Here is a 24,778-nt window from a genome sequence, read left to right on the forward strand (position 1 = left end):
CACTGCTGACCGTATTAAGATTCATTTAAAAACCATGTTTAATTAAATATAAAAGATTTAGCTCCTAGTTAACCTGTACCTTATATTTTTGATGTAAAAGATATTAGCTTACTGCAGTAAAAATAATTTCAACTTTTCGAATTTTTTTGTAAGTTTGTTTTTATATTCTGTGGATATTTTTTTTTAAGTTACAGAATAAGATTCATACCTAATGCACCTACGCGCTTTCGTAGTTCGTCGTCCCTATTGTTTTCTATGTATAGACAGCTGTCGACGATCGTTCATTTTCAGCTGATTTTTGTGTACGCTTTGTATAAGCGTTGGAGATTCATAATAATACCAAAATAAACCATTAGAAAAGTGTTTTGGATTACCTTACATAGAAAATCCCTAAAAGAAGTGTGTTGTTGGCACAAGCGAGAAAGCCTTTGTAAAAGAACAAAGAGTGATGGTGAATTGAGTGCGAGTGAAGAGCAGCGGGCGTGACGTCACGCGCGGACGAGGCCGATGCGGCGGGGATCGTGACCGGAGGCGCGCGGCGAGCACGCGCAGCCAGCCTGGCCTCCAGTGACTCGGGAGACGAGGGCCAACGGCCGCCGCGCAAGCGCTCGCGGAGGCAGTCGCCACCACCGAACATGCACCAACCATGCACGAACGGGGCGCACCTCAACGGGGATTCTGTGCGCAATGGGGACCTGGCTCCCGCACTGCAGATGCCCACTACTGACCAAGAAATTGTCCGACTCATTGGACAGCACTTGGTCTCTGTTGGACTTGAGTAAGTGAAATTTAATTTCTATCAGCTACATTTACAGCTTGTCTTTTTGAAGACTCAGAAGACATTTTAATTCTGATGGCCATATTTGCTTTGTTTATGTGATGATTTGTAAATGTAAAAAATCAATCTTTGTTTTTTTTCATCCTAGTTAACAGAGTTTAACTAACAATCTATTATCTAACAAAACCAAACCTGGATTGGACATTTAATGGATGACTCTTCTTAAAATATCTAAATTACTAATAATATGTTTAAACATTTCCACATTTAAATACAAGAAAACAACAGTGATTGTGTTATCTTTTCCTTTACTCATAATTTAAATCAAGGTGATAAGTGAGTCTACAATAAAGCCAGGAATTTTAAGATAATATTAGTATTGTACAGCTATAATAATTATGTATCAAATGATAATTACATTCTCTTCTGATGTTTTTGGTTTACTTTATATTTTCATTTATATTTTTAGACATAACTCATATTATATTTATATCTGTAAAAGTTTTTTTTGCATCATACAGAACATGAATGTTTCAACAAAATATTCACTGCATGACTTGTATGTATGAGAGCTGATACATGCCAAGATTATTAATGTTTTACATACTAATATATATTACTTAGGTTCTTTGTTTTTTAAAGTTTCATATTTTGTTTGTTTTAGTACTTTATTCCATTCAGTATGTAGTGAAATAAAAATTGCAAACAATATATATGGGATATTAAAGTTAAATAGGTGTATTGATTATATATTATGTTCATCATTAAGGATGCTGAAGGCCAAATCAAGGTTTAGTTGTGTGAGTGTTACATTAAAAAGCTGTTAGTTATAATTAATGTTTGATTTTAAACAATATTATATTACTGGGTTTTCCTAATTTATTAAGAACCCTATGTGTCATCTTGATACAAGTTATAAATATATATTGGACTATCAGTGTGATTGTTTATATAATTATAATTTGTTATATTGTGCATTACAATTGTTTGTACTGATATTTCTATTGCTCTTTATTTCCATGAACAACACTTGATCATAACTATTCAAATTGGTAGTAATTATAAGTTTAATATCCCATAATATAATATATTGTATACAAGTTTTATTTCAATGGTAATGTTACGAAGATCAGGAGGACAGAATTTACTTTATTTATAGTTACTATAGTTATTTTACTGTAATGCATTATTTTTGGGTTTGTATGTAAGCCTGCTTCCGATATCCCAGAAAAAACGAGTGTTTAAAAACGGAAGCACGCGAACTAGGTGAAGATGAAGAAAAGCCAGCCACGTACTAGTTCATACTCTAAATGAGTTTAATTAAAAAGGTTTAAGAAAGAGCATTGTAGAGTAGAGAACTTACTGTTTTGATATGATGATTATTGTTTGTTAACAGACGTAGCGCGACCCTCCTGATGGAGGAGTCGGGGCTGCATCTGGAACACCCGGCGGCAGCAACGTTTCGGCAGCACGTGCTGGCTGGTGACTGGGTCAAGGCCGACCATGATCTGCGCGCGCTGCACGACCTGTTACGTGACTCACCGCATCGCGACACACACAATCTCTCCGTAAGCTCAATACATTTTGCTACTCCTTAGGTGCAGGGAAATAAGTGAAGTGTAAAGCTCTCATGACAATTTGATTTTCTTAATAAACAAGTCGACATAACTTTTTATGCCTTTAAAAATCATGTTATCTATATTATTCTTTGTGGGTGTCCTACGGATCCCAAATCCCAACAAGATCTTCGATAATAAATGAATAAGAGTGACTGATAAAACGTTTTTGAAATCCATTTTGTGTAGGAGATGAAGTTCGTGGTGCTAGAGCAAAAGTATCTAGAGCATCTCGAGGCAGGGCGCGTGCTGGATGCGTTGCACGTGCTGCGGAACGAATTGACACCCCTGCAGCATGACACGCCGCGCGTGCACAGATTGTCCGCGCTCATGATGTGTGCCGACGCAGGCGAGCTACGGGCGAGAGCGCAGTGGGCCGGTGGTTCCGCCTCGCGTGCCGCGGTGTTGGCCCGCGTGCAGGCCGTCCTTCCGCCCGCGCTCATGATGCCGCCCGCCCGCCTTCGTGCGCTACTCGCTCAGGCTGCCGCCCTACAAGCGCAGCGCTGCCGTTTCCACGCCGCCCCGCGACCCTCGCCAGACCAAACCGATCACATCCCCTTCTCTCTACTCGCCGACCATCAATGCTCGGCTGACCAGTTCCCGATACACTCTTTACAGGTATTTTACTAATTAATATTGAATTACAATAATACTGGTATTACATAAGAGTATTTAAACTCTCCAAACTATTGTATGATTAATTATGTTATGAAGCCGTATCTCGAAAGGCGAAACAAAAAAGGAAGAATTTCTTTTTAATAATTCCTATATAATTGTTTTCACTTTTTTATGGTACATAGGTACTAAACGAGCACTGTGACGAAGTATGGTACTGTAAGTGGTCTCCGGATGGATCCAAATTGGCATCAGGTTCTAAGGACCACACGGTCATGATATGGGACTTTGATCCTGTAGCCAGGAGACTTTCCTTCAGGTAATGATGGATAATTTAATTGTTAATATTTTGGGCTGGCAATGTTGCAGCTGTATAGAAGGTTACGCATTAACAATGCAGATATTACACACAATTGCTTTTATATTAACCATCAGCAAGAGATGATCAGGAGTTCTTTTTATGATTTACCTCTTCTCATAGAAATACTTTAAGCAGATTTTAGTATTTTACTGAATGAGCGATGTTATCTATATGTAAAAAAGTTCACAAATATTTGATGTGTCTCACGGCATTACGTATACCTGTCCAAGACAGGAATATCATCTCATAATTTTGTGATGAACAGGAAATCACTGGAGGGTCACTTGTACGGAGTGTCATATCTATCGTGGAGTCCCGATGGCCGCTACCTCATCGCCGTTGGGCCGGAAGACTGCCCCGATTTGTGGATATGGAACATGGAGGTAACATGTTTTCTATATGTAGATTTTTGTATATTTTCCGAAAACTAAATTCAAGTAACGAAACTCGTAAGTTTTTATACAAAATATTTCTATGTAAACTATTTGTGGGATAAATATGTATTTTAGAGAATTAAATAAAAGAATACAGTGTTGCTTTCTTTGCTATATTTTTTCTGAATCGAAGTTATATACGTATCACTAAACCATGGTAAACTTTTGTTGGACAATATCATAATTGTAATCATAGTAGAACTTACTCCAACCTACTACATCCTCTATGGACCAATTGAAGACTATTAACAAATCTTAATTAATCTTAATACAGACGGAACAGCTTCACCTGAAGATGACTCACTCCCAAGAGGATTCCCTAACGGCGGTGGCGTGGCACGCGACTTCTGACAAATTTGTATGCGGCGGTGCACGGGGCCAGTTCTACCATTGCACACTCGATGTAATTATTTTTTCCAAATTACAGACCTTTTGCATGATTTTTTTTTTGCCTGCAAAAGTAGACATAATCGTCTCGTAATCTATAGATAACTAATAAATATAGTGTGCAAAAATTATATTAATTGTTTATTAAAATATGATCCAACAGTTTGTTAAAAAAAAAGATTGGTTAGGAATACTGAAAATTAATTTAATTTATCTGTTACTTCCCGTACATTTTTCTATTATCGCGTTTTTTGTGTACGCGATTAATACACATTCAAATAAAATGTAATTAACTCATATAACTCGACATTTTTGTGTAATGCATGGAATTTGCCAAACAAATAACTTGGAACACTTAGGGCCTGTTTCACAATGTCCGGATAAGTTCCAAATAAGCTATTTATTACTTATTGGTAGGATAAATAGTATTTTTGCGTTTCACGACTGTCAGATAGCGCTATACGTCATGAAATTCGAAGTATCTTATTTGGAACTTTTATCTTTCGAATAATTTATGTGTTGCATAGCTATTTGGCACTTTATCCATACATTGTGAAACAGGCCCTTAATGTTGCCATAACAAAACGCCGCGTGAATGCAAATTTTATTTGCGTTTAAGTCCGTCGAAGAAGTGTTATTTGAAAAAATACTATTTTCTTAGGGCACTTTAATAAACAACTGGGATGGTGTACGTGTGAACGCGCTGGCATGTCGTGCTGATGGCGCTGTACTCGCAGCTGATACTCATCACCGCGTCAGGGCCTACTATTTCGCAGACCTCACTGATAGGAACCTGTGAGTATACAACATAAAAAATGCAATTTAAGATGGCTTGGTCGAAACAAAAATAACTTAAATGAGCGAAGGATAAATTAATGATCATAATTTATGAATAGTCATTTTAATATAATTACTCCTAATGTAAAAGTTACTTTGAGCTATAAGGCATTAATAATTGTAAAACGTAAAAGATAACTGGCAACATTTTCATTCCTCACCTATCTTTTCTCACAATATTATAAGCAAGATTGTTTGTAAAATACATTTAACAATGCAAAGATCAAATTTCATGAGGGATTCTTATATATCTTCTGTTCTGAAGCATGTGATGTGCATTTGCAGGATCCAAGAGGAACACGCGGTTATGGCGATGACCTTAAATGCGGCGGATACTCTGCTTTTGCTCAACGTCGCCAACCAGGGCGTACATCTTTGGGACGTCCGTGAGTATACTCTAACCGCTTTATAAAGCCTTGACTATGTGTCTGTGTTGGGTAACAGCTTCAGTAACGTTTCGTTTCACTCTTGAAAGATGCCGCGATTTGCAAATGATGACTTAGTATTTCAGCTGTACCACATTCGTAATATATTAAATCATTAATAACTTAAATTTAAACCAACTAGAATGTTCTAGTCTATAAATAAAAGCAAATTGAAAGAAAAATTAAGTCTGTCTCACCATGCTACACGCACATACTTTAGTACGGAATTTGTTATCGTAGTTACAATTGTTTCGTTAGTTCCGAGTGTATTTTAAAATAAACTCAGCCTTGTTACTATTAGACCGGGAGATAGTGACACAAAATACTGGGTCATATGTACCACAAAGGCACCAGTATGGCGGTTCTTCATGGGTCTTGTTACGAAATGATAAAAAGAAATATGGTGTATCGCTGGTACAGGCGCGGACGGCCCATTCGCGTGGGCTTTAGCCGAAGTCTTCGAGTGTGAAACGATTTGTTCCACAAAAATTCTAGTATTTTCCGATAGTTCATAAAAAATAAGAGGCTTTAATGTTTGTACCAGGCTGACTTTTACACGGTTCACGGTTCTTTTCCGGTTCAAAATCAGCCTTGTTTTTTGCCCAATTATTTAATTATAAAGAAATCATGGTAAATCTTTGATCCGTGTTTTATTTTTAGAACCTTCGAGAAAATATAATATCCAAAAAAAATATACGGACTTTTAGTAGCAAGCTTTATTTAATTGGACTGGCCGGCTCATTTGCTTATAATTCGCTAATTTTTAACCGATTTTAGTGAAGGTTATAGTTATAACATGTGTCGGCGATCCAAATAAAATCAACCACTTTTCTAGTATATGGCTGATTATATTGTGAGGGGCTGGTATTGAAAATGTATCTATATGCAGGTGCGCGTGCGCTGGTACGTCGATTCCGTGGTCTGTCCCAGGGCCACTTCACCATCCACGCCTGCTTTGGCGGAGCGCACCAGGACTTCGTCGCCTCTGGCAGTGAAGACAATAAGGTGAGACAATATTCTCAACGATGGTATAATCGGTGACATGCCAGAACATTCCAGAAACCTTAAATGTATAGAGAACGATCTTAAGCGAAAATAACAATTCTAACTCAGTATTCGCCTCTGTGGCATAGGTAGGTAAAATTCATCCATATTTTCGCTAAATATATACAAGCACAGATTAAATAAAATTATGACTTAGGTCATATAGTATAATGAAATGTTTAGTATGGTAAGAAAATTATCAAAAAGTTTCAACCTTGAGTAGGCTACTAACATTTTCATGAAAAATCCTAATTGGCATAAATATTCCAGGTGTACATCTGGCAGATAGAACACGAAGAACCGGTTGCGGTTCTTGCAGGGCACACACGCTGCGTCAACGCCGTGGCTTGGAACCCTGTTCACCACGACGTGCTGGTGTCAGCCTCTGACGACTACTCACTGCGCCTATGGGGACCACGCCCTCACTAATGACACGTATTCTGCTATTCCCCTCGATACCTTTATCATTATTATGACAATTTACATAACCATAATGAATTGTTTGTTTAAATCTAAAACTGTGTGTGGATAATTAATGATATTTGATTCGCACAGCCCTAGGTGGGAGGCTATGTCCGTAAATGGATGGAGCACTATTGCCGAAATATATAAAATTTATGAAATCGTATAAGTGCTCCATATCTTTGCTGTCCATTTATATTGCAAGCAAGATAATCTATGATTTTTTTTGACAAGAAAAATAACCATCTTCTAAACATAGTCAAAAAAATATAAGTAACAATACAAACATTATTTATTTTATATTTTAAAATTGAATTTCTATATAAAAAGTTTTAAAAGATTAAATGTGATTAAAAATTCTAGTGTCAAGTGCAATACTTTAAAAAAAAACACTAATTTTTACTTTCACACATTAAACATTGGCACTTTTATTTGGTTCTTCGTAGGCCATCCCTATAAACATAATCAATAAACAAGTTTTAAGAACTGTAATTTACGTTAATAAAATGTGATTATAATGTCAAAGGTTCACAGAGTGAAAAAAATTGTGTTCGTTAACAAATTTTAATTAAATAATATTACGTCGAAATGTTGAACATAGTGATCAGTTATATTTCAATACGAAAGTTTCACTATAATCTATATTGGGATTGTCGCAAAGGGTAAAGGAACGCATAACGTGGCAACATCGAAAGATTAACTAAAATTCTTGAATTGTCTCTACATTAAGTAGGCAACATTTATGACGTCATCAGTTGCTTCGTGTTGCCCTATTAATTATCTAGATTATAATTAGATTGGTAAAGAAATTAGATTTATTTAAGTTAAAAGTGTGGCGTAACAAAATTAGATGTATTTTATAAAGACTGTAATTTGGCACAATAATTGATCGCGGCTTATTGTTGGCTAATCGTGTGGTTAATCCAAATAAAATGTAATATCTATTGAATTATCAGTTAAAACCAGACCATGTCCAATCCAACAGGCCAACTTTCGCTAATGCCTTATATCATAATCTTAAGAAATTTTCCTTTATCCTTTGCTGAATAGTAATAGATAATGTTAAATAAGACTTAACTATAGACAGAGATAACTTGTGTTAGGACACTATTTTTATACCGACCACGGCATCTCCGCGGAGACGTTCATTTTATTCAACAGAAAATAATTTCGAACAGGGTTCATATAAATCATGTAGTTTTAATTGAATGCTCGGCTCGCCACTCTAGCAAGCGGCTAATATTTTTCTATATAGTTTCTGTCTATTCATAACATTTTCATTTCAAGTACAAGTCACTATTCAATGCTCCGCTAGAGTGACGGCTCACTTTAGCTTTCCCGCTTATAAGTGTTGATTGTTATGCAAGGGCCACCCAAACTAATCTCAACAGATTGAATCATGACAACTCCAGGGTATAATAAACTACCAACCAAGCTGTTGTTCCTAAATAAATTACTGTATTTTCTTAAAGAAAAATTATTTTACATTTCCTCTCAAAAATAATTCAGATGTACCTTATATCTTCCCTGGAGTGTCTATACCAGAAGAGCAGACAGTATGTGCATGTGTGTGTAGAAGTACAAAGAGTGAATGGTCCTATCTTGTAGGTAACATAGTTATAATATGAATAACAATAGATATAGAGGTGGTGTGTGCAGGCTAATATTAGCCTTTTTCAATTGTTATATAATAAATATTATATCAATAAATTTTTATTAAAATAAATCTATCTAATAAATACAATTGTAACCCTTATTTTAGCATTTCCTAGTCATATACGATCAGGTGTAATTGAATATATACTAATAGTATATTTCTCACAAAATAAAATAATTTGTTTGAAAAGAATATGCATTTACATAAGGACATATTAAAATTTGAAATTTTGATAAATCTAATAATTGTTCCTTTACTAAAGATTAATAAAAAAATACTACAATAAATTGCAAGATGACTATCCCATTTAATAATCGTTTGCCTATCCTTAGGAGAACCAGCCCTAAATAAAGCATTTCCATACATAAGTGCACATACACTAATAAATATGAGTCTTGGATGTGACAATAATTCAGGGCTCGACATAATTGCCTTCTTGCCTTTTCTTCTTTGGCATCTATAAATTTGCAGTGCCTGATTTTTCCACCAGCTCCAGCAAAGTGTGTAGAGATGTGTCAAATAGTTCACACCTGATTGGCATCTCTAAAGAGTAGAAGGGATTCTTAAGAGCATAGTCTGAATACAATTCATAGATTCTTTTTAGTACAACTTCAGTGCCTTGCATGTTTGGATCAGTCACTAGCATAAACTTAACACCTGTGAACAATTATTAATTTAATGTTTGATCAATAAGAAAGGAAAATATGCATCTTTAAGACATAAATTCATTATTGAATTTTCTCTGTAAATAAGAAATATGCTATTTTATGAACTGTCAAGATACAAACTATACCCCTTTATGGGTAGAGAACATTTGCATAGAACAATACTTTAGGGCCTAAAATAATATGTCCCAGCAGAACATATAACATAAAAAATTTAAAAACAATTTAGCAATCTCACCAGTTAAGGTCTGAAAGCACGAAAGCTTGAATGTGTCAGCAGTGAGGGTCTCTATTCCTGAACTCTTGGGCACTGGACTCAGCTGACTGGCAAGGGCAAAAAGTGGATAGAACATACTTGCTAACACTATTTTCTCATTTGTTGTAGCTCTCATACGACCAAACTTTAAACTGAGAGGATAGTTTTCCTAAAACATATGTTTTTGAATAGAGAAATAGAAATTTTTATTTAGAAGTATTTCATTATTTATATACTTACTTTAGCTTCAATTACTTCGAATACATCCCTTCCATCTTCTGTATTTCTTCCAGTAACTGGAGAACCATTTACTGATAGTAAGACATGTCCCACTGGTAATAAAGGTTTAGTTAAATGACAAATAATACCCATCCATAAATCTATAGGTAAAATTCAGAAATGAAACTTAGCTCCAAGTAAGACTAGTATGTCGAAAAATCACTCTTACTTTGTACAAAGTCCCATTTCTGTATGCAACTCTACATATTGACATATCAGTGTAAAAGAAAAATATTCATTTCAGCTGTTTAATGGTTCCTTTAAAAACTTTTTGTTAAATGTGTTTAATTTGTATCAAGTAGAATTCATGAGAAGCAGTTGCAATGACATCAAAATTTCAGAAATCAGACCGAGATTATCATGTGCTTATATTGTTCAGTATTCAATAATTATAAGAACTACTTTCTCTTCTATTAATTAAATGTATTTACCGGTTATACCATCTCGTTGGCCAAACACAACAACAACCTTTTTATTTTCATACTGTAGCTTAATATCAAGAGGAAATCCAAACGTTTTTTCAGTTTCTATCCGGGGAATGTTGTGATCATAGTTATAAATTAGTCCTCCAGATTTGCTTACTACGTAAACACCGTATATCACCATGATTACCAAATTTCTAAATTACATTCTATACTTATACTTAATATGTATTTTTATTTGAAATTCTTAATACATTTAAAACTATTGCCGTTCTCTACAAATGATACAGTACGACACAATTATCAAATAACAAAAAGTTTTAAGTTTATTGATGTGAGTGTCGAGTGAGTTTGAGTTATAATTTACCACAGATTTACCAATATTGGATAATATCTGTCATTAACTGTTAAAGCAAGTTGAGTTGCCGTTCGTCTCCGTCAGTTATTGTGTGAATCAAAATTAAAAAAGTTAAAGCATTAACTGACTTGTTGTTAAGAATATAATACTTGAAGCTTCCTGCCCATATATATAAAATTAGATACCCGATTTAAATTGTTTTAATCAAACATTAAAAATATTTTAGTACGGTTTTTCGGCCTTTTTTATCTCGCTGGTCACTAAGACTTATATCATGATCTGGTAATAAAAAGTTTATAGATACAATGGGTGTACCAGCTAGTCGTTATGTTCAACACAACAAAAAAATGTTAAGGTAAGAAAAGACCTAAAGTACATTGTAAAAACAATCCGATATTTATCTCGAACGAGTACAGTGATCTGGTAAATGGTGAATACAAAACTTGAACTTTCTTTTAAATATTATATAAATAAAATAGTAAAGTTCGAACTGAAAGTAATTTTAAATTTTTCCAAATAGGATAGTATGCTATATTCAAAAAGACTCAGTCCATTTACCATATTCGGCCATTCAAGTCGATACGAACCGAAATACCTTGCAACCTGGCTAATTATAAATGGACTTAACGAAAATAAAAGACCAATATCTCCTAAGGAAAACACAGCCCTCTATTTATATATTTTTATAATTATTTTGATTTAATAAAATAATGTAATAAAAGGAAATTCATTGAATTCGGTTTACGTATTTTAATAAGATGTTTCGAATATCCATGTGTTTAATAATCGTTATAGTAGATACTAATATTGATAAGAATATATATAATTAAGGATAATATAATGTATGTTTTAGTTTCTAAGTTATCGTCTTTAATATCCTGCTACACATTTTGCAAATAAAATACATCCAAAAAAAGCAATTACAATCTGTTCAGTCCGTGAAAAGTTTGTGCTTATTTTTCATTCTACACTAACGACGTATAAAAATAAAAAAAGTACATTTCGCTGAGGACAGGATTCGAACCTGCGCGGGTAGAACCCATTGGATTTCAAGTCCAACTCCTTAACCACTCGGACACCTCAGCTTTGAATGTAATGTCAAAATTGCTATACAAGTACTGATAGCATCAAAATCAAATATACCTAGCGAAATAATTTCTATAATATAATAATATTTACTTTATTGAATACAAAGTAAACAATTTTTCAGTATTTTTATCGTGATGAAAAAACGATTAAATTGGACTGACATCAAAAATATAAAATGCAGCTTTATAGCACCATTGAGTCATTCAAATAAATAAGCTTTTTTGTTAATCTATAGTAAAAAAATCTTTGTAGAGAGCTTCTGAGAATGCGTTTTCCTCGTCACAAAATGAATAATCGTGCGCTACGTCACAGATGACGCGAACATGAATAAAAACAGCGCGAGATTTGCGCGCCGTGCGCTAGTGCGCTCGCGCCTGCTGTCATGGCACCTCTGCCTTCAGCACTGCCAACGGATTTGCGGTACTAACGTAAAGTTGTAGAGTCGACGGTGTTGAGAAGATATCTAAACTTGCTAAGCAGTGATTCCCAGTCTAGTCGTTAAATGCCTTAATTTGAAATAGATTTTCGAAATAATTTTTTTTACAAGTTTTACAAAAGTTTTGTGTGATTTATTATTTCACTTATACAAATACGTTTTGAGTGCTAGAGTTAGTTTTTATCAATTACAACAATAAAACAAGTGTTTAGAAGCTTTGACAAAAATACATCCGGCTAGCGAAAGCTGGCGCCCCGCGATGCCTGCATGGAGCCTAGGCCTCCACCCTCTTCGCCCTCTGACACTGACACCGACTCCGGAGATGAAACCGTGCCCGCTGGTAATTTTTATCTGAATCGAAATGGAAATGTCAAATAATAACATCAAAAACATATGACAAGTAGTAAATCATTTGTGGTTCAAGTGTATTAATTTAAAAGTGTAATACTTTCATTTTTAGGATATACAATTCCTGCCTTGCCATTGAACTATGTATATTTTTTATAAATATTGAAATATAATATAATCGTCATGCATTAATTTGAAAAAAATCGCAATTTTATGGGTGTCGACTGCCGACGGCCCGTTGCCGATGTCCTTTTAGTCACTTACAAATATAAATTCTGAACTTTAATTTGATTTTGTAAAAGTTTCAAATGATCATGAAACGTATTCGAAACTTGTATATTTTTTTAAGGCGCAGTAAATGTTTTGCCTCAGCAATTTTCATGTCAAATTACTAATAATATAATAGAAAGCCAAACTGTGTTGTACATTTGAATTAGGTACCTACAGCTGATTTAGAATGTAAACAAAAAATATGCTTTAAAAAAAAATTTTGCTGTTTAAAATATAAAATGAGCAGTAGTGCATTATGGTCTCAATTTTATAAAAATGTGGTATTAAACAAAATGATTGTTGTTAAACAATATGATTGTTTAATTTATTACCTATGCCTTTTCTTTGTAATTTTATTACTTAAGTATATCACATACTGATAGTGAAGTTAAATAGTAATTCTATAGAAATTTTATTGTATACTTCGGTAAAGAATATAATATATATACCTAACTGTAGATAGCGTTAAGAAAAGAGACTGTTCAAGAAGAGAACTGGCGTGACAGTTATGCGAACTAATATGTATAACTTTTATTTCCTACGCGTGATTTTATTCAAAAATTTTACGTTTATTTATTTTATATTAAGAATTACGTTGTTAACTGTTGATGCGAAATATAATGATGGAACAGTATTTGATATGACGTTCATAAGTGTACATAGTTACCAATATGATTAAATACATTTCGATTGATTATATAGATAACAAATAACACGTCGAATTGATAACCCCCTATTTCGGGTTTCCTTTCTAAAATAAGCTAAAAAGGCAATTTAACACTGCTGCGACATCAAATCCCCGGACGAACTTTCTGCACAGATTCACTAGTTGCTGTGCTGGTGTATTTGAAAGACACCGGCAGCTTTTAGATCCAAACTTAATTTATTTGATTAATTTTGTAGTACCGAATATATTTGTTTATCTCATAATTTCCCAATAGTTAACTGTTACTGTTGTTTTTATGGTTGCAGTGGCCAAGAGGCTTCAGTGTGAGATTCTCAGAGGTCTCCCTGAGGTCGTAGGTTCGTAGGAGTCCCGGTATCGACCCCATTATAATAAGTCATCAATCATCATTAAACTGTGAAACTAACTAAAATAAACAAGGCTAGCTCGATATCAGTTAGTGAGCGAAACTTTTAACCGCATAAGCTGCAGAACTAAAATGCAGACCGTCTCTTCGCCAATTCGAATATGAGCTGAAGTTTTGAATCCACGGTGATTTCAGTAAATACAGTTGTATCATCCAGATTCAATTCCTCATCATTTAAAATTGGTCTAGATTCCATAACCCTTACATTTTTTGCACAAAATGTAATGCATTTTGTTTTCTTAAATGTCAGACTGATCACCTGTGTCTATGAAATAAAACTGACGAAAAGACTCAAATAGGGTTGTAGCGCAGCTGGATTATTATTACTATTTATAAAATCATTGCATAAACGAATTTATCAAGCGAGGTCTAATCATCAGTTTCGAGATACACTTGGCGAATATCCTCATATAATATTTGTGTGCTTTAAGAATTATCCGAAGTCTATAATTTTGATAAACTTACGTCAATATCGTATCACAGTCCAATATAATTAAAAAAAAAAAATTAGATATATAAAGTCCCTGGACACTATGGCAGGGGAGTAGAGTGAAAATTTAAATAATAAAAAAAAATATAATAAAATTTATTTCACCTGAAACAAAATTTACAAGTTTTATACATATATACTTAAATACTAAACATTGCAGACCCAGAGACGTGGGTGCGACGCGACGTGGTGCGTTGCGTTCGTTGGGCCGCACGTACATTCCGCGTGCACGCACCGCGCCGCCATCTTTTGCCTACGTCAGGTGCTGCTTTGCTGCAACTTACTGAGGAACATTGGCTCCAGGTCAGTCACTGGAATGATTCCTCTCTGGGGTTACATCTTAAGAAACATCAAGGCAGGTCTAGCAGGGCTGGTACTTATGAATGTCCCGAGCGATATCTCTATTAGAAGTTATGGCGGGGGTATCTACGAACTCCGGTTATTTTCATACCATGCAATACAACAAGACATTACAATTAATAAAATTGTTATTGTATTGTAAAATTGTTTCAAAATTAATAGCGGGTTTATTACAAAAACTACTCGACCTTGAGAAATGGAAGAAGGATTATATTTAAATATTCTTGTCCTCTCTCTATTCAGTATAGTTAATAATAATTATAATAATTTTAAGCCATCAATTAAGCCATTATTTAATCATGTTCATATGATGAATTAATTACAAAGAACTGCACAATGTACTGATTACAAAAGGGCATGCAAATAACATTTTCATTAAAAAAAAATATCTGATAATATGTGCTAGTATATGAAAAGTACTGACCCTTTATTGTTAGGTTGTTTTATTTTCTTAAAATGAAATCATATCTTCTGTATGATTTTTCTATACCTGTCAATTTATGTTTGCTTTGTAATCAGCAATATGTGCCTTCAGGTGTGCGAGGGCAAGACGGAAGCGGCGCGCATCTTCCACACTTATGTGCAGCACGTGCATGCGGAGGCAAAGGGCCGGCCACCACCAGAGCCGTTGCCAGAACACCAGGCCTCGACCTCCGCTGCAACACACACAAGTATGTATAATAGTTAGTATAATATTTATATCTTGTCGAAAAATTTATTCTTTATTAAATTTATTACTTAGTAATTATTTTCTAAGCAGCAAAACTATAGATTTTACAAATTAGATAATATTTCACATACATTTAAAATAAACACATCAGCTTGAAAATAACAACCTATAAAATTAAGTAAATAATATCTTATATCACATAAATATGATATATATAAAAAAACATCTACTCCAGCGGTAGGATCTTGTATCCTAAAAATATAATATTCATAAAATATAATTAACTATATATTTCAAGCAGCTCAATTCGTAAATCTATATTAGATGCCTTATTTCATATTCAATACAATGAAACAATATCCCGTATAGCATGAATATACTTATAAAATGTTTGTAGAAGAAATGCCAATTTAGACTCAATATTATATATTTATAACAGCGCCATCTAGTTCATATACTACTAGTTATAGCTTTGCGCGCCAAAAAACTAATGAATGAGTTGCTCATGATTCAATGTAAGGTAACGCGGCCGCGTTCCATTCATCTCACGCGCTGACTCAGGGAAATTCTTAGAAATCAACGCGAAAGCACCATGATTTTTTAAAGCATCGTCTATATAACGAAATACCCAAGCTCATTTCCTGTATTTATATGACGACTACTTGTGATATAATAGTGACCTTGACTATTATGGTAATTTCAGAATCCTAATGATCGATATCTCGAAATGGATATAGTTAATTCAATATTAAGTATTTTTTTAAAGTTTACTAATTTGAATGTTATAGCTTTATTTTTCTTAGTTTAATGTCAATATCCATTATGGAGTGTAGAAATAGAATTGGATTGTAATAAAAATAATGAACGAAAAACCTGTGCTCATTCGACAGGAACGAGAAAGATCGGTAAAGTCGCAATAAAATCTACCCAAAGTGACATGCCACTCAATTTCAGCAAACTACATACATTTTCAGAAATATTACAAAAATTATACAACTAATATAACTGAATAATATTGTTTTTAATAACACTGTTGCATTAAATATTACATATTATGCAATCAGATAACATTAATCACTTAGTAGGCAACTGGCGGGCTTGTCGCTAACAAGAGATCTTCCAGGTAAACCCAGTACCTAAGGAAAAAGAAATACTATGGGTAGGAGCAAAACAATTTTAATCAAATTTAGTAAAATAAAATTACTGTGGTGTTAGTAGAGTGTAGAACATTATAAAATTGTAAAAGTAACATCATAAATATAAAAATGCTTACAATTATTTAAAAAATATTCCGAAATATAAAGATATACTAGGTATTCTACACTATATGCAAAATCAGTGGATTTCATTCGCGTTAAACCCTCAATATCTTGATTGTTACAGAAAGTTACATTACCTATTTATTTTCGTAAAATATTTTTAGTAGCAGCTTTGACCTCTACAGAATATTCTGAAAAAATTGTTTGAAATCCCTAGTTCTTTCGTCTCACAACAATTAAGCGGGGAAATGCTGACTGCATACAATTTATATCAGTTTTCTAATGGATTTTGATTATCATTATAGATAATATGTAGGTTAAGTTTAATAATCTAAAGCTAAAAATTTCTTTTAAAAATATATAATTTTGAAATCGATTTTATAAATCCGGGAGTTTATTCCGTAAAATAAAAATAAAATATGTTTTAGGAAACTTCATATGTCTATTCTTCGGGGAGAGATATGGTCAGTTAATCTGTAACGAGATCAGAGGCCATTACTGCCGTAATGAACAGTAGGGGACTTGACGATAAAATCGTATAAAATTATCGTTTACTCTGATTGTTTTCTCACTATCCAATATTAAAATAACGATGAGTGACGTGAGGGCATGTCGCGTGCCGAACGATGGTCGCGAGCCAAACATTTTCCGAATATTCTCCAAATGACAGCGATTTTCGGTATGCAGTGATTAACATAAATTCCGAACGATTCTTAATCATTATTTTTGTATTTAAATAGTATTAGGATGTCATACTTACCGGATAAATAGGACTGAACTTTTCAGTAAATAGTTGTGTGTTTATTACCAATTATCTTATATATTCGATTTTTAAAGCAAGCTTCTTTCATTGATTACATATAATAAAAATTGTTTAAAAGTAAAATTGTTTTTTTGCCATTTCCGTAAACTACTCAAAAATGTTTACGTCCTTTTATTGTTATTTCTAAAGCCCATTTGTTTCTTAATGTTATTAACATGAATTATCAACATTCCTACGCCAAAATGTTCTAAGTAATATTAATAATCATTATCGAGGTATTAATAGTTATTAGGGCCGTGTAGCCATCAAATTTGTATACATTGTAGAAGTTACGACTCATTCAAGCGTAGTCTCCATACTCGAGGTCTTTGCGGAAGTGAGTCATTATTTACTAGGAAATGTGATTCACAGTTCCGGATACTATTCATCTCAAAATATCTGACTTATATAAAGCATTGGCGCCAGCTGCTTTCAGTTTAAAAAAAACTGTATGAATCGTGGGAGAATAATTTGATGTGTCATCGATTAATTGTTCGATTTAAATTCGAGTCAACGAGGTTTTGCCACTTGATGTGACCTTGAGATAACAATTTAGCTTTATATATCTCTGGTATTAAAAATCAAGTGAATTGATATCCTCTAACTTGATTGGCTGCGGACTGCTCCACCCACAGAAAATAATATCAGACTGAGACGTCAAAACATTTCTTGTTTTATTAACAGCGTCACAAATTGTTGATCTTATGATGTACTGCGGTTCCTCAATGAGCCTGAAAATCATTCATTGTTCGCGGAATTCTGTCTGCTCCAAGTGGGGGTTGAGACATATGTTATTTTTCAGTTGTATTAATCATCGCAATATGAGAATTTTTGTTTTAATTATTATAATATTAGTATACATATCTTTCCAATCTTGTTCTATTTATAAATATGTAATTAATTCATTATTAAGAAGATTGGAGGAGGCCTTTGCCACCTGGCAAATGGACACGCTAACGTGGAAGAAAATAATAATCTACGAAAAGAAAAAAAAAATGTTATGTCCGAAAAAAGGCTATTATATTTATATATTTATAATTAATTTATAAATTCTCAATAATGAAAATTATTTTTATTTGACTTTATACACTTACAGAGTTAGCTGTAGTATCCTCGATATGTATGAGCCAGTTTAAATAAATAAAATAGGTACAAATTTCAAATTCTATATAATTCTACCTGACCTTACTTTGGTGTCGTTACAGGTCAATATTTATTAATCTCTTAATATAATAAATACAAAAAATCTTTTCTATTTGAGCAAAATATACAGTAGGGGACGGTATTATGGTAGATCCACGGGATTTCCAATAAGGTGCAGGGTAATAGCGTCGCACGCTCGGCGGGAGCACATTAGCAAGTCAATGCGGTCCCGGGGCTCCGGGATCAAGTCGTCACGGCAAGTTGGGGTCGCCACTTGATGCCTTCTGATTTATTGCGCCCTCTACTTTCAATTTAGCTCCGTGATATTAAAAGCATATTCAAATTTTATCAGGCGATGATGACGTAATTTAAGCTTCACTTATATTTATTTAAAAAGTATTTTAAAGGAATGGCTGACGACAAGAAAGCACTTACAAATATAAAACAAGTATTTAAATATAAGAAATGCGGATTCAAATAGGTAAAAATAGTAAAAATGTGTGAATTGTAAAACTTCTCCATTAGAGTTTTCAAAGTAATTAAAATGTCTCGATTTTGTTAGTAACTTTAATAGCTTATACGTTTGGCGATTTGGTCTTCGAATAGGTGAATGTTGGAAGCGTGGGAACGGGAGAGCGTGGACCGCTTTCACATACTCCTCAGATGAATCATTGGAATGCGGAGCCGGTACCTGTCGGTAGTGCCTGTGTAGTTCGACCGCCTCCCATGTCGACTGGACAAATGAGTTTTCATAACAATTTGCAACTTTAATCTTAACTTCCAAAATTTAACAAATAATTTCTCATTCCTATGATACTGTAAACTCTTTTATATTAGGCTTAGTGAAATAAATATATCTAAGCTGCAAAGTACAGCTTTTAAAAATTCAAAAAATGTATATAAGTATGGTTATTATTATTTTATTATGAGCGGTGTTAGTGACCGTTTTCTGTTACAACGTTAGATAATTCACGAGACAACATCCTATTGCCCCGTAAATTGTGTAAATGTCTGAACATCTTAAGATGGTGGAGGTGCAGTCGAGTGGGTCCGTGGCGGGGCGGAGCATAGGCGGAGCCAGTGCCGCTCCGCCCTCGGTTCTGCTTCCTCTGAAAGACTGGTAGACTTAAGTCTCAAGAATACAGCGTCTAATATATTTTTTCATTTGGTAGACATAGGAATAGTGGGGACATATTGGAGACTCAATCACATCTCCGAAAACGATAGTCAAGGAAGGAGATAGATTATATTTTCTATACCAATTTGAGTAAAGCCTTGCTCTTGACATATCAACATCCTATATACAAAATTATAAATATGTATTAGATGTATTTGTAGATTATAAACCTACAAAAACATTATCTAATAGCTAAAGTCAAACACAGTAAAACACAGAAAGTGTTTAAAGTGTCACAGACATTATTTGTCAGCCACTTTGGACAAAGAATTAGTCTAGCTTTTCAAAGGGGGAACGCTACCAGTATCTTCGGAACCTTGCGTAAAGGAACTCCTTTTAATAATATATTTTAGTTATTATATTTTAAGGTTAGTTTATGTGTAAAGGTTATAACATTACTTATATTTCAATATATAACACAGAAAGACATGAGACTCTTCTTTATTAAAATCCCAGCGGCTCTTTTATCTCTGCCTTTTAATTAATTTAAGAAAGGAAAAAAAGCTGTGTAAAAAGGGCGTAGTATAAGTTAGCGATTATCTAGTTGATAAAAGGCCCTGGGACAGGGGACTAGTGATGGGCAGGCTAATTTACTTTTTTTAAACAGTATCGAGAGTTTTTTAAGCCGGCTTTTCTCTCGCCCCACACCCTCTGTCTTCTTTGCCGATGAGCAGGGATGCCTACAGGTTCAAATTTAATGTCGTGGAATAAGTGATACCTATTTATATAATTGTGTTCTATAATAAATAAGCTACTATTCTTATATTTCAAAATAATATATAATACAAGGACAGATTACATAAAGTCGCTATCAGTGTGTGACTTAAATTAAGAGAATGTTTTTCCAAGAAGAGCTGTCTGCGGTTAAAATAATTTACATCCCGACCTTGTGCTTCCATTACGACGCTCTTACTAAAAATGACGGCTAGTTATTAATTTATATAATAGCAATAGTTTAATTTCTAGGAACAGCAGTTACAAATCATTGCCACATTTGGATTTTTTGCTATTGTTCTACCTAAAATTATAATTTTAATATATAAAAAATTAAAATTTATATAAATAATAATAAATAAATAAAAATTTACACATAGTTTTGCACTTTATTATCATATTATAAAACTAATGCACTAAGCGAAAACTTTAGTGTTTCCTATATCTAAAATAAAGAAAACCCAGTGGCGTCTAAGTCCCGACATTACTGAGTCAATAAAGCTACCACATGCTGAGAGATCACAATTTTCTCCCTTCTTTGATTCACTGATATAAATAATCGTAATATATTTAATCTAATACAATTGCATAATAAGCGCAGCAATGTCAGATTTATTCTTGGTAGGGTTTTATATAATCATATTATTTATAATTACTTTAGATTGATTTTTTATTGATTGATTAGATGATCCAGTACCTACATCTACATATTTGTAAAAACTTAATACGAAACTTTTAAAACAGACCAAAAAGATCAAAATCAATCAAAATTAAAATCAAATGTATGTAATGTATCAAAATATGTATCAAAATCAAATTATTAAATGTATCAAATTATTTTTATTTAAAAAAAACAAAATACATCAAATATTTCTCAGCTGGAAACAGTATTGGAAAATTTAAGTCTGTTAATATTATTATTTTTTCCTAATCTATTTATGTTTTCAACCGTTTAAACCTTCCCTGAACTTCCACAAAGAAGAAATAATAATTAGTCAAATCGATCCATCCATTCTCAAATTTAAGCTAACAGCAATTTATTTTTATAATATTATATAAAATATGCTGAAATGGTTTAATACAAGTTATTTAAAGTTAATTTTTAGAATGTAACTAGTGAGTTAGATTAGTGAATCGGATCATAAAAACTTATCAAGGTAAACTTTATCTTGAGCTTATCTTTTTTATTCTTAGGGCCTGTTTCACAATGTATGGATAAAGTACCAAATAGCTATGCAACACATAAATTATTCGGAAGATAAAAGTTCCGAATAAGATATTTCGCATTTCATGACGAATAGCGCTATTTGACAGTCCTGAAACGCAACAAACACTATTTTATCCTACCAATAAGTAATAAATAGCTTATTTAGAACTTATTCGGACATTGTGAAACAGGCCCTGTAGTATTATTGAAAGTATTATACGTCATCGCAGCTGTGTCACAGGATTTAAATAAAAGCTTCCATTTAATATTTTTTTAAATCACGAATAGGTACTCTTAAGATATCATTTAATACACAGTGTTATGATAATCCGTATAAGCTCTCAAGTCATGTGAAGGACCAAAAGTGTACGCGTTAATCTAGTGGGAGGGCTGTGGGGTGGTTGAGAGGCGGGCCTTGCGGAAACCGTGAGACACTCACTCACTTCCGGTCCTCCATCCGGACGTAAGGCTCTACATCCGACTCTTAAATTACTTGCACACTAAAATCATTATTATAACGCGTTTTGGATTCAGTGATTTACTCTCATTCATCTCATTACTAATTATTTGTTTAAATAAGTGTTACAAGTTACAAGAATAAATGCAACAGACATGTGTTTAAATAAAATGTGATGCTGTGGCTTAGTCCAAGTGAACATCGTCGTTTGCAGCAACTCTATCAAGGTGCCATGTTTTATTACGATAAGAAAATGACAAATTTTGTTAGCAAAGATATGAAGAAAGGACTAAAGTTACACTTCATATTGTATGGCCATTGTTTCTTTGTATGTGTATATAATCTACGTATTGAATTATGTGATTACTTTTAATATTATTTAAAGTATAGTATTTTTATTACTACTTAATATTGGTATAAACCTTTCGTCTATAAACACAGAGTATTTATGATGAGTTCTAAAAAAAGGACAATATCACAATTGTCTTGTGTATTTGTTTTAAATGCGTTTATTTATAATTATATATATATATATATATATATATATCCTACTATGCAAATATTGTTCAAAAGATCCATACGCGGCGCTAGGCGGGCGAGCTAGCGGCGGACAAGTGCAACTTTGGCAGTTCTTACTCGAAGAATTAGCGGCGGGCTCACCTGGTATTTGCTGGGAGGTATGTCTGAAGTCACAGCATCTTCAATATTAGTCTATTGTTTTTAATAACAAGCGTCTATTTAAATTTCCAAATCAACGTAAACTTTGCCACTCAGGGTGCCCCGGGTGAGGGAGAGTTTCGTCTTTCGGACCCCGAAGAAGTGGCCCGACGGTGGGGACGCCGCAAACAGAAACCCAATATGAACTATGACAAGTTATCACGCGCTCTACGCTACTATTACGACAAGAACATCATGGGGAAGGTAAAGAAAGCTTTTGCCCAGATATATTTCCTATTTTTACTATTTATTTTTTTGATCTTCGTACTAAATCTTCGGTTTGTTGCTTGGAAACATGCTGGTCTTGCTCCATAGGACAATCATAGAGCCTTGACATAATCAATTTTACATATTTATGTTATTTTTTATTTTATAAAATTAATAAAAACTAATATACAGGCCAATTATTACTACATATTTATAATACTACATAATTATTTTATTTTAATCACACACACTGTTTTATTGTATTTTTAATAATTTTCTTTTAATGTATAATATTCTACGGTTTCGATATTTGTAAATATGTGAGGAACATAATATACCTGTATAGTAGTTTTATTCTAGGGGTACATTGTCTTCGTAGTATACAAATATTGTAAATCCAATTTTAAAAGAGTAAGTGTGGAGTTTCTTGCCCATTCTTCTCCACACGAAAAATACCTTTTGGAAGGGGCAACTAGAATCATCTTTACATTTTATTTACCGTTTCAAAGTGCCATTTTAGGTGGTCGAATTTTAATAAATGATTTAATTTTGACTTTACAACCATAATTGGAATTTACCTTGGCTAATTCAGAACATTATTACCAGGTCCCCGGAAAGCGATATGCGTACAAGTTTTGCTGGGCGGGCTTAGCTGCAGCCTGCCAGTCCCAGACAGATGCTCCCTATTGGCCCTACCTTCCTCCTCATCCACATCACTCTACAAACTGACAACATTTGCCGAATTAAACATTGTTAAGCTCAATGCTCGCATTGTTTCTATTTTAACTGGAAACTACGCACTTCCTGAGATCCAACAGCACTAACCAGTCGTTATGAATGCAATAATTATTGTTTAATAGATATTTTAATAATGATACACTTGCAGTATTGTTAATTTCGGTAGGTATCTACTGGATTTATTACCTATTTGTTAATAAACAAATAATTTTCATCTTGTTAAGCTTTTGTTTTGTTTTTATTATTATATTTTTATAGAATAATGTTACTGACGATTATCGTTGAAGTCGGAAGTGTTAATAAGTTCAAACTTATACTTATTGATACAAAATATAAATAAAGTTCCTTTTTGTCATATAATGCCTTTTATTTTATAAACGTACTTATAGAAAAGTAATAATTATCCAGACATGCTGCAGGTTCTCATGCGGTTTATTACTTTAAAAAAATTGTTTGAGTATTAGTGATTTGGTTTATCTAATGAACTCATAAATTTATGCAAAAAATAATTTTGTTATCTCTTTTGGACGTTTGTCTTTAATCGGTGTTGTGCCGAAGTTCGGTTATTTATTACGAATTAAACTGACAGAAAATATTCTGTACACAAATATTGATTTCACCTGATATTTTAGACGCGGCAATCGAAATAATATTTTTTGGAAGACAAACAAATCAATAAAATAAGGCATTTTTATATATAAAGCAGTGTATAAAACTAAAGATGTAAAAGCAATTACATCAAATACTTTGTCTCGATTTTTTATCACACTACATACCTTCATATTATATCACTATATAACAGTTTGAAATGACTCAAGAAAATATGAAGTTATAAAGGAAAGCACTATATAGACAATGTGACATGGACTTTGAGGCATTTAATTTGTGAAGCATTTAATATGTTTCTTATTATAGTGCTGTTTCTGAACTGTTTTTCTAGTTGAAGGCCTGTAAAATGAGAAACATGTAGCGGCCTTGTTGCGCCGGACGCTGCTTCTGATACTGCG

General features: G+C 33.4%; 3 protein-coding genes, 1 long non-coding RNA gene and 1 other non-coding gene across 5 annotated transcripts; 2 read left to right on the top strand and 3 right to left on the bottom strand.

The window, feature by feature from the left end:
* The first annotated feature begins 204 nt into the window (after positions 1 to 204).
* Positions 205 to 6,991, top strand: LOC111003681 (WD repeat-containing protein 26). Its single transcript, XM_045629626.1, has 10 exons — positions 205 to 778; positions 2,175 to 2,346; positions 2,584 to 3,012; positions 3,195 to 3,328; positions 3,636 to 3,753; positions 4,079 to 4,207; positions 4,853 to 4,986; positions 5,314 to 5,414; positions 6,343 to 6,458; positions 6,768 to 6,991. The coding sequence occupies exons 1-10, from the start codon at positions 636 to 638 to the stop codon at positions 6,924 to 6,926; spliced, it is 1,635 nt and encodes a 544-aa protein (XP_045485582.1). The 5' UTR covers positions 205 to 635; the 3' UTR covers positions 6,927 to 6,991.
* A 1,910-nt stretch (positions 6,992 to 8,901) lies between these two features.
* On the bottom strand, positions 8,902 to 10,570 carry LOC111003683 (trafficking protein particle complex subunit 4). Its single transcript, XM_022274331.2, has 4 exons — positions 10,248 to 10,570; positions 9,778 to 9,869; positions 9,520 to 9,706; positions 8,902 to 9,273 (listed from the first exon to the last, which is right to left on the bottom strand). Exons 1-4 carry the CDS (start codon positions 10,420 to 10,422, stop codon positions 9,074 to 9,076), a joined length of 654 nt encoding a protein of 217 aa, XP_022130023.2. The 5' UTR covers positions 10,423 to 10,570; the 3' UTR covers positions 8,902 to 9,073.
* A 1,029-nt stretch (positions 10,571 to 11,599) lies between these two features.
* Positions 11,600 to 11,681, bottom strand: Trnas-uga. The gene has a single exon. It is a non-coding gene; the product is annotated as a tRNA-Ser (tRNA).
* A 379-nt stretch (positions 11,682 to 12,060) lies between these two features.
* LOC111003693 (DNA-binding protein D-ETS-6-like) lies at positions 12,061 to 24,059 on the top strand. The gene is made up of 6 exons (XM_022274346.2): positions 12,061 to 12,461; positions 14,481 to 14,623; positions 15,216 to 15,351; positions 22,683 to 22,786; positions 22,884 to 23,030; positions 23,640 to 24,059. The coding sequence occupies exons 1-6, from the start codon at positions 12,389 to 12,391 to the stop codon at positions 23,760 to 23,762; spliced, it is 726 nt and encodes a 241-aa protein (XP_022130038.1). The 5' UTR covers positions 12,061 to 12,388; the 3' UTR covers positions 23,763 to 24,059.
* LOC123689471 lies at positions 15,211 to 24,698 on the bottom strand. Its single transcript, XR_006750448.1, has 3 exons — positions 24,548 to 24,698; positions 23,612 to 23,758; positions 15,211 to 15,336 (listed from the first exon to the last, which is right to left on the bottom strand). It is a non-coding gene; the product is annotated as an uncharacterized LOC123689471 (long non-coding RNA).
* Between the last annotated feature and the right edge of the window lie 80 nt (positions 24,699 to 24,778).

The sequence above is a fragment of the Pieris rapae genome, chromosome 9, assembly GCF_905147795.1.
Source record: "Pieris rapae chromosome 9, ilPieRapa1.1, whole genome shotgun sequence".
NCBI lineage: Eukaryota > Metazoa > Arthropoda > Insecta > Lepidoptera > Pieridae > Pieris > Pieris rapae.

Coding starts and splice junctions, on each gene's coding strand:
- LOC111003681 (XM_045629626.1), top strand. CDS start 636: ATGCACCAACCATGCACGAACGGGGCGCACCTCAACGGGGATTCTGTG. Junction 4,987..5,313: donor GACCTCACTGATAGGAACCT/GTGAGTATACAA, acceptor GTGCATTTGCAG/GATCCAAGAGGAACACGCGG. Junction 6,459..6,767: donor CTGGCAGTGAAGACAATAAG/GTGAGACAATAT, acceptor TAAATATTCCAG/GTGTACATCTGGCAGATAGA.
- LOC111003683 (XM_022274331.2), bottom strand. CDS start 10,422: ATGGTGATATACGGTGTTTACGTAGTAAGCAAATCTGGAGGACTAATT. Junction 9,870..10,247: donor CCAACGAGATGGTATAACCG/GTAAATACATTT, acceptor CTTTATTACCAG/TGGGACATGTCTTACTATCA. Junction 9,707..9,777: donor TCGAAGTAATTGAAGCTAAA/GTAAGTATATAA, acceptor CATATGTTTTAG/GAAAACTATCCTCTCAGTTT.
- LOC111003693 (XM_022274346.2), top strand. CDS start 12,389: ATGGAGCCTAGGCCTCCACCCTCTTCGCCCTCTGACACTGACACCGAC. Junction 15,352..22,682: donor CTCCGCTGCAACACACACAA/GTATGTATAATA, acceptor ATTGTTCAAAAG/ATCCATACGCGGCGCTAGGC. Junction 23,031..23,639: donor ACAAGAACATCATGGGGAAG/GTAAAGAAAGCT, acceptor CATTATTACCAG/GTCCCCGGAAAGCGATATGC.